The sequence below is a fragment of the Penaeus monodon genome, chromosome 6, assembly GCF_015228065.2.
Source record: "Penaeus monodon isolate SGIC_2016 chromosome 6, NSTDA_Pmon_1, whole genome shotgun sequence".
Lineage (NCBI taxonomy): Eukaryota > Metazoa > Arthropoda > Malacostraca > Decapoda > Penaeidae > Penaeus > Penaeus monodon.
Window position 1 is genome coordinate 43443381 of NC_051391.1, and position 10000 is coordinate 43453380.

At 40.7% G+C, this 10000-nt stretch overlaps 1 protein-coding gene across 2 annotated transcripts in view; it reads right to left on the reverse strand.

Annotated features, from left to right (window-relative positions):
- Nucleotides 1-10000, reverse strand: part of LOC119574499 — a 113635-nt gene that overhangs the window by 26392 nt on the left and 77243 nt on the right. For both annotated transcript variants that reach the window (XR_005228874.1, XM_037921752.1), the window contains exons 3-4: nucleotides 1338-1459; nucleotides 1-1055 (exon numbers count right to left, since the gene is read on the reverse strand). The exon at nucleotides 1-1055 is cut by the window's left edge and continues 1030 nt beyond it. Coding sequence is in view for 1 of the 2 variants with exons in the window: in XM_037921752.1 (XP_037777680.1) it covers nucleotides 1-1055; nucleotides 1338-1419 (1137 nt within the window). In the remaining variant the exon portion in view is untranslated. The remainder of the gene's footprint in view (nucleotides 1056-1337; nucleotides 1460-10000) is intronic.

Here is a 10000-nt window from a genome sequence, read left to right on the forward strand (position 1 = left end):
ATGACGGCCCTTCGCTTCCTCGCCCCGTGACCCATCTACTCCCTGCGACGTAGGGTGGCCGGCAGGAAGCAGCCCTGCCCTGTGGTTCAGCATATTGGTTTTCCTGGTTCTCGTCGGCGAGACCGACACCGGAGTCCCGAGGGAGGCTTCGATACCAGGCGTTCCGTGCATATACACGGGGCTTCCCATGGTGATCACCTGATCCGTCGTCGTGGTGTGCATGGTCAACGGGGACGTCGCCGTCGTGTACGCGGTGGTGAGGCTGGGGATGTTCTGGCTTGTTCTCACGACTGTTCTCGAGGAACTCTGTAGCGTGATAGGAACGGACTGGTGGTTCGATATTGTTGTTGATACAACAACGTTACTGGTCAAGTCTCCTCTGGATGAGCCGAAGTTTTCCATGAGGCCGTCCCCGTGTTCCTCTCGGACAGACGTTCTGACTGTGAACGGGAGATACAATTTCCTGGTGGTGGTGGTCACGGTTTCCGCACGCTCCGTGACAGGGGAAGCAATAGGAAAGTCCTCCTCTTGTTTATCTTGGCCCGGGAAGTGCTCGGGGATTCCCGCCGCCTCGCTCACGGGATGAGAAGGAAGGGCTTCAGTTTCGAAATGCGGGAATGACTCTGGGTGCGGCGGGGGCTCGGGTGTATGTGCGTAGGATGTACTCGCAAGGTGTAGCTCTGTCGGGGGTTCACTGCCCTCGCTGGAAAACCCTGTCCCGGCAGGTGCAACGCCCCGGGGGAGCAAAGGCTCCATCACCGGCAGAACCCTCTCATCGGGCAGGTCCTCGCGAGTCGGAAGGACTATTCTCTCCCGAATCACATCTCTGGCGGGAAGAACCACTCTCGTCGGCAGGACTCCTCTGGCGGGAGGAGCTGTTCGCGTAGGCTGCGCCTCCTTTGCCGGCAGAGGTTGAGTGGGCGTGAGCAGGACCTCGCCGGTGGGATGCGTGTCCCCGGCCGTCACTTCTCCCTTGGGTCGCCAGAGTGCCAGCAGCAAGTGCCAACTCGGTCGAGAGGGTGAGCGGCCGTGAGCACCAGGCTTTAAGTGTCCATCTAAGAGATAATAAAAAAAGGAAAATCAGAATTGCAGAAAAAAAATCGCTATATACTCCAGTGCATCGCAATTACAGATGCTGAATCTCTCCAAATTTGTCTTTTTAATAACCAAATAACTTCGAGTCACAAAGGATAATTCAGCTGGATCACCATATCAAAACATATAACAATCATTCTTTTCACAAAGAAGTGAAAACCGTAATACATGTTAAAAAATAGATAGACCAATAAAAGGAAATGAAGCAAATAGAGTGATAGAGAGATAAAAAAAAAACTCACTTGTAGGTGCGGAGTTGGTGAAATCTGCGACCAATAGTATCGCCAGGAGAGACAAGGGGCGTAACCCACAGGATGACGTCATAATGGAACACGTCGTCTGTGTTCTTCCGCAGAGAGTTGTTCTGTGGACAAAGGTGATGAGTGAATAACGCAGATTAAAAAAATATATATTTAGTTGTTCTTTTTTCTCGAATGTATGTATATATATATATATATATATATATATATATATATATATATATATATATATATATAATATATATATATATATATATATATTATATATATATATATTATATATATAATCATATATATATTATTCATTATTATATTATATTATTATTATTATTATATATTATTATTATTATTATTGTTGTTGTTGTTATTATTATTTCTTTTCTTTTCTTTTCTTTTCTTTTTTCTTTCTCACATCAATCTTCTTTTCCCAGGAACGTATTTTATTGTATCGTCTCTAACCTTATTCCTTTTATCTGTCTATCAATCAATCATTCTATTAAACAGTGTCAATCAGGCAATCAATCTATCAATCTATTTACTATTTTTTCTATCGGTCTACCAATCAGTCTATCTATCAAACGATGCAAATCAATCAATCTATCTATCTACCTTTTTATCTGTCTGTATGTCTGTCTGTCTGTCTGTCTATCTGTTAGTCTGTCAGTTTGTCTGTTAGTCAATTAGTCAGTCAGTCAGTCAGTCAGTCAGTTAGCCCGTCTATCTGTCTGTTTGCCTGATTGTCTGTCTGTCTGTCTGTTTGTCTGATTGTCTGCCTGTCTGTCTGTCTATCTGTCTGTCTATCTGCTTATCTGTCTATCTGTCTATTTGTCTATCTGTCTATCTGCCTACCTGTCTATCTATCTGTCTATCTATCTGTCTGTCTGTCTGTCTGCCTGTTTGTCCATTTATCTGTCTATTTATCTGTGTGTTTGTCTGTCTGCCTGCCTGTCTACCTATCTATATATCTATATGTGTTTGTGTATGTGTGTGTGTGTGTGTGTGTGTGTGTGTGTGTGTGTGTGTGTGTGTGTGTGTGTGTGTGTGTGTGTGTGTGTGTGTTGTCTGACTGTGTTTGTCTATTTGTCTGTCTGTCTATCTGTTCTGTCCGTCTATCTGTTTGTCTCCCTGTCTGTCTGTCTATCTGTCTATCTGTCTGTCTATATGTCTATCTGTCTGTCTGACTATCTGACTATCTGTCTGTCTGTCTGTCTATCTGTATGTATGTCTGTCTGTCTGTTTGTCCGTTTATCTGTCTGTCTGTCTATTTATCTGTGTGTTTGTCTGTCTGCCTGTCTGTCTACCTATCTATATATCTGTCTATCTATCTATCTATCGGTCTATTTCTCTACCTCTACCTCTCCCGATCCTCATCCCTCCTCCTCTCCCTCTCCCTCTCTCTCTCCTCATCTCTCTCTCTCTCTCTCTCTCTCTCTCTCTCTCTCTCTCTCTCTTCCCTTCCATCCCCACTCTCTCCCTCTCTCTTTTTCTCCCTTCTTCTCTTCATTTCTCCTCCCCCATTCGTCCCTGCCTTCCTCTCATTTTCCTTCCCTCTCTCATTTCCGCGAATGCTCCCTCCCAAGTGAGCTAATGAGACAATGTTTAGATTACTTCGTCTCGTATTTTCCCAGATTCGGACCCGCGACCGAACTCCAGTTTCACAGAACATCAAACAGAACTTAGGAGGAAGAAAATACAAGAGGGAGAGAAAAAAAAAGGAAAAGAAAAATAAACGACTTGATTGTTCTAACTTCGCCCTCAAGTAAAAGAGAGAGAGAGAGAGGAAGAAATAAAAGTTTTCGTCTAGGATCTAAGCAGCCGCACGAATGAACAAGATTGAACAAAGTGTTTCGGCTTAAAGGAAGGTGCTGGACTGTGTTTGAGCGCCTTATTTGATCTTCTTTTGTTTCTCTGTGCAAACGAGAAACTTGTAAAGCAATTAGAACCCTTATTCCGCCATGTTGCTCTTTTGTTATAGGAGAGTGAATGCGAGTGTCCATTGCTGAGAACTGCAAGCTGGTGTCTTTCGCTTATTTTAGAGGTGGAATATTAATAGAAATTGATTACGGTTATGATTTGCATATCCCTGTTATGTTGTTGTTGTTTTTTGGGGGGAAGGGAGGAGAAGAGAGGGGAGGGGGCTAGACATAGCCACTTAGGAATTTAAGATTAACGTAATCTGTATGTTTTTTTTTAATTGTCTCTTTCCTTCTCAGTCCTTCCCTCTTTTCTCTCACTTCTCTATCTCTTTCTCTCTTTTACATCTTTTCTTTCTCACCCCACCCTTTCTCTCTCTCTCTCTCTCTCTCTCTCTCTCTCTCTCTCTCTCTCTCTCACTCTCTCTCTCTCTCTTTCTCTCTTTCTCTCTTTCTCTCTCTCTCTCTCCATCTTTCTGTCTCCGCGCCCCCCCCCCCTTCACTCTCTCTCTTCCTATCTATCTCCCCCACTCCCCTCCCTTCTCCTCCCCTCCTCCCATCCTCTCATACTTCTCATCCATTCCCTATTCTCTATATTTCTATCTTTTTCATCTTTTCTTTCTCCCCCCCTCTTTCTCTCTTTCTATCTCCCCCCACTCTCCTCCCCTCCCCTCCTCCCACCCTCTCTCCCTCTCATCCATTCCCTCTCCTCCCTCCTCCCTCCCCCTCCCCCCTTTCCCGATTCTCCTTCCCCTTGATCAGTATAACAAAGTCCCTTATTAAAAGTATTCCCACTAATAAAACGAACCGCGACTTCGAGAAAGTTCGCGGAAAGGGTGCAATGTTCAGACCAAAGATGGCGCTCCTTTCCGCCGGTGGAGCAGTGACGTGGCGACGTGCTAATTGCAAAACTTTCTCTTGGCTATCGAATTTATCTCGACTTTTGAGAAGAAGGGAAAGAAAATAGGTGTGAAAAAAAAATGGGTGTAGATAAAATGATATATGTATGTGTATGTATGAAGAGAGATATTTCTTTTCGTTGAGCCTAACAGGTGATATGATATTTTTTTCTTTCTCGTTTCTTTTAGTTCTTATGTTATTATTTATTTGTTTTATTATTAGACGAAATCCATCTTCATCTATCGTTTCATCGTTTTTTTTTCTCCATTTTCTTTCATTTTTTCCCTCCGTTTAGTTCCCTTTCTTTTTTCCTCCGTTTTCTTTCTTCCATTTTCTTTTTCACTTTTCGTTTCTTTCTTCACTTTCCTGCCGTTTCCTCCTTCCGTTTTTTTTTTTTCTTTTCTTTTCTTTTACTCTTCTTCCGTTTTTCTTTTCTTTTGTTTTATTTTATTTTATTTGCTTCCTTTCCTCCATTTTCTTTTCTCCCGACTCCTTTCCCTATTTCCTTTTTTTTTCGTTTTTTTCCTCCGTTTCCTTTTCTCTCTTTCTTTTCTCCCTTTTCCTTCGTTCCTTTAAGTTCCTCTGTTTTCTTTTTCCTTTTCTTTTTTTCTTTCTTCTTTTTCTTTCCTCAATTTTCTTTTGTGGTTTTCTTTCTTCCCTTTTCCCCTACTTTCCCCTCCTTTTCATTCCTAGTTTATCTGGTTCCTCTCTTCCTCTTCCTTTCATTTCTTCAATACTCCGTCTACTAATATTCTTCATTTCCTTTCTTTCCCTTCCTTTATAATTATCTGTTCATTTCACTTTTTCTTTTCGTTTATGTTATTTTTCTTCCTTGTCTAATTCTCCCCTCATTTATCACTTTCCCTCGTCTTCCTTTCTTCCTTGCCTCCTTCCTTCCCATCCTTTCACTTCTTCCTCCTCCTCCTCCTTCACCTCCTCCCTCTTCCTCCTTTCCCCTCTTTCCTCCTTCCTCCTTTTGTCATCCTTCTTAAAAGTATTCCTTCCTCCTCTCCCCTTTTTCTCTCCTTCCTCCTTCCCCTCCCTCCATCCCCTTCTTCCTTCGACCTTTTCCCCTCCTCCCTCCTTCCCCTCCTCCATCCCCTTCTTCCTTCTACCTCTTCCCATCCTCCCTCCTTCCCCTCCCTCCATCCCCTTCTTCCTTCGACCTTTTCCCCTCCTCCCTCCTTCCCCTCCCTCCATCCCCTTCTTCCTTCGACCTTTTCCCCTCCTCCCTCCCTCCCCTCTTGCCCGAAAATCCCATAAACCAGACTCCCCTAATCATGAGGGGGTACGCTCGTGCTCTCGCATATCCCACGGCCTCATCTTTAGGTAATTCATTATACACACATTATCGATGGGTTTCTTAAGGACTCTTCGGCGGAGAACCCAGGGTACTGAGACCCATTGAAACCCCCGGGCGCTTGGGAAAAAAAGGTAGACAAAAGAAAAATAAATAAAAAGTGAAACAAAAAATTCCTTCAAGTCACGTACGGTGAGGCATAAGAGTATTAGTGTTACCATCATTAGGGCGAATGATGCCAGGGTGTCGCCAGAGCCAAGCTATCGGCATTGGTTAGAGATGAGTGATCAATGTAAGCGTGATCAATACCGCGTCAAAAACGTTTGCATATAACTACAATATAATATCAATTCGAAATTTGACCGCAGTGCTAATGTTGCCATGCTTATTCTCAACTCCATCATCACAATATTTATCATGGCACTGCTCCATCATACGCTCTCGGTAGACATTAATACCCACACGGGCTTCTAGAGTCCTCACGGCAGAGTGGCGGACTGAAAACGAAAGTGAAGTAACGTGAAGAGCTTTTGCGTAAGACTTAGATAACTGAAGGGATCTCAAGGACGTGAGGATTCGACATTACTCTTATGAGAAATTGGGCCTCCTTTATTCATCGGCTAATTGGTTTTGGATTCCTCGTATCCCGCTCTCTCTCTCTCTCTCGTTCTTCTTTTTTGTTTTTTTATTCCCTCATTTTGTTGTTGTTGTTGTTTTAATATATATTTCTCTCTCCTTTTCTTCGTTCCTTCTTTGGTCTTTTTGTACCCGTACTTCGTTCCTTATTATTTTTTTTAATCTCTTGCTTTCTATCTCCTTTCGTTCTTCTTTGTTCTTTTCGTAACCGTAATTTGTTCTTTTTCTTATATCTTTCATTCTCTTTCCTTTATCCTTCCTTGTCCTTTTCGCCACCTTTATTTTGCCCTTTATCAACTTTCTCCCCTTTATTCTGTCCATCTTTACTCCTCCCATCCCTTTCCTCTATTCTTCCATTATCTCTTGCTCTCTCTTTCCTTCGCCTTTCCTTCCATCTTTCTCCCACACCATCCATTCCTTCCTCTCTTCCAATTCTCCCTTTTCACTCTCTCCTTCATGCACTGCTCGACGAAGAATATTCTTGCTGACGGTGAGTGTAACTAGGATCTAATACTCGACTGAGAGCTTGAGCTTCAGTGGAGGAATGAGGGAGAGCTTTCGAGTTTTTGTTTTCTGGCGTAACGGCATGAGAGGTTTTGAAAATATGGATGAAAAAGAGAGTGAAGGAGAAAGAAGGAAAGAGAGAAAGGAAAGAGAAAAGATTGTGTGTGTAAATCTTTTCTCTTTCCTTTCTGTCTTTCCTTCTTTCTCTTTCACTCTCTTTTTTGTTTCCCTTTCATATTTTCAAAGAGAGAGAGAGAGAGAGAGAGAGAGAGAGAGAGAGAGAGAGAGAGAAGAACACGAGGACGAGAAAGAATGAAAGAAAACGAGAGAGAGAAGAAGAAATAAGTGGAAAGTCGTGAAAAAAATAAAGCAGATAAGACAGAGAAGAAAAAGAACAGGAAAAAGAATCATCCCTAGCTTACCATAAACTTCATCGCACACAGACGTAGGACGGAGCAGGTGCAGAACATCGGAAAGAATTAGACGGAACAAATACGAGAGATAACAAACGCAAGACCTAAGTGGCACGGACCCATGGCCAGTGCAGGACAGGAAATGTACACACCCCGTTTGTTTGCCTCCCCCTACCCCCCTCCCCGCCCCCGCCCCCCCGTCCCCCGACCCGACATCGCTTGCTCTAAATACGACCTCTGGAACTCAAACTCGAATTGGTTTTGAACGTTGCAAATCAAGTACAAACAGGCGCGGTATAGATCATGGAAAATACGCCGATGTAGTGAAGGTAACATGGATACACTGAGCGCAATACAAAACTAGGAAGATACGTGTTGGCTGGAGTGTACTTTAGCGTGATATTACGATAGAGAACAATCCTTTTTTTTTACCGAGGATGTTTTCGACGCATAAAATCAAAGACAGGAACTTGCTTGCTTTCCTTCTCCCCGAGGAATATTTATTCTGATTTTTTTTGGGTGGGGGTGGGGGGCTGCAATAATTTTGAAATTGAAATTCTAATGTATTTAGATTCTAGAAGAAGAGACGGTCGATTTCTTTGGTGATTCACATGTAATAAATATCTTACTGATTTTCATATCGGAGAATGGAAAGGAATTCAGACGAAATCATTAATATTCGATAATCTATGCAGAAGAAAAAAATGCAGATGCAACAAAGAATGCAAAAAAATGTGCACACACATGAAAAATGGAATATCTATCTACATATACTCTAAATAGATACTATAGACAAATATTGATAAAATAATATCAATACTTTGATGACCAGGTGAGTAAGGTGTCGTGACAGAATGCTAAATCTTAAAATAACATTATTGGCTTTAAATCTATCGAGATATTGAGTTGCCAACGACGCCAAGAACAAAAATATATGCACAACAAAATTATACCAAATAAGATAAAAAAAGGGTAGGTATGAACTTTCGAAGAATGAATGAAATGTATCAAAAACTAAATTTCCCAAATTTACGCAAACGCCATGAACCCGACATCATTTCAAGGAAGGAAAAGAATAAACAATAAAAGCGATAAAGGTGGGTGTAGAAGACTAATGAATGAAACTGATACAAAAGCAGTGACCAATTAACGATGCCCGGAGGAAGCATAGGGGAAAGGGGGGGGAGCAATAACAAACAAGGGAGAGGTCTGAATGAGAAAAGATGATAACAATACAAATAAAGGTTAAATGTCAGCATGGAGGATACCAACTGCAGGGTGAGAGAGAGATAGAAGGATGGGTAAAAAGATATATAAGCAGATGGATGGATACATAGATTGGTGGAGAGAGAGAGAGGGGGGGGGGAAGGAGGGGAGGGGAGAGGGAGAGGAGAGAAGAGAGAAGGAGAGAGAAGAGAAGAGAGAGAGGAAGAGGAGAGAGAGAGAGAGGAGCGAGAGAGAGAGAGAGAGAGAGAGAAAGAAAAAGAGGAGAGGGAGAGAGAGAGAAGAAGAGAGAGAAGAGGAGAGAGAGAGAGGGGAGAGAGGAGGGGAGAGGGGAGAGAGAGAGAGAGAGAGAGAGAGAGAAAAGAGAGAGAGAGAGAGAGAGAGAGGAGAGAGAGAAGAGAGGGGAAAGAGAGAGAGAGAGAGAGAGAGAGAGAGAGAGAGAGAAGAGAGGAGAACGAACGAACGAACGAGCGAGCGAACCGAAAAGCAAACCGAAGCAAACTTAAGAGAGAGATAGAGAGAGAGAGAGAGAGAGAGAGAGAGCGAGAGCCAGAGAACCCCGAACCAGAGAGAATGAAACACAGAAAGAAAATGACAAAGAAGAAGGAGGTCACGGCAAGGGAAAAAAAATAAAAAAAATCTTTGTTATCGCGCGCCTTCCTCCCTTCCGACGCCAGGGAATGACTAACGGGGCCGGGGTATCAGCGTCAAAACCCGACGTGATTTACCGACCCGAAGCCTGGCCGCGGGTCCAGCCCTTTTCTTGCCTGTTAATTGCGCTTGGCTCTCTTCCTTTATTTATCTATCTATTTATTCTATCTATCTATTTATTTGTTTATTTATTTGTTTGTTTGTTTATCTATATAATATTTATTTATATTATTTGTATATGATATTTATTTATGTTATTTGTTTATAATATTTATTCATATTATTTATTTATTTATTTTTATTTATTTATTTGTTCGTTTACTTGTTTGTTCATTAATTAATTTATTTATTTATTTTAACTGTTTATTTATTTATTTAATTATTTGTTCGTTTATTTGTTTGTTTATTTATTTATTTGCTTATTTGTTTGTTTATTTATTTATTTATCTATTTATTTATTCATTTATTTATTCATTCGTCTCTTTATTTATCTATTCATTCATTTATCTATTTATTGTTTAGTATATTTTTGTATGTATGTATGTATGTATGTATGTATGGTATGTATGTATGTATGTTATGTAGTGGGTATGTATGTAGTATGTGTATGATGTATGGGATGCATGTATGGCGTATGCATATGATTGAAAGACCCAATGCAAAAAACAGATTTACAGAAAATGATACTACAGTTTTGAAATCCACCTGGATTTCCTCTTCAGGTCAGAAGAGGAAAGGGAGAGGAGGGGGATAAAAGAGAGAGAGAGAGGAGAGGCAACGCGGTAACACGGGGCAGGTGAGGACAGACGATCGGAAGCAAAGGGAGGTCAAAACTATAATGATAATAGTAATAACGATAATAATAATAATAATTTATGATAATAATAATAATAATAATAATAATAATAATAATAATAATAATAATAACAATAATAATAATAATAATAATAATAATAATATGATGATGATGATAATAATGATAATAATGATAATAATAATAAAATAATAATAATAATAATAATAATAATTAATAATAATAATATTATTTTCATTATTATTTTTAAATTTTTATTATTATTATTATTATTATTATTATTAATAATA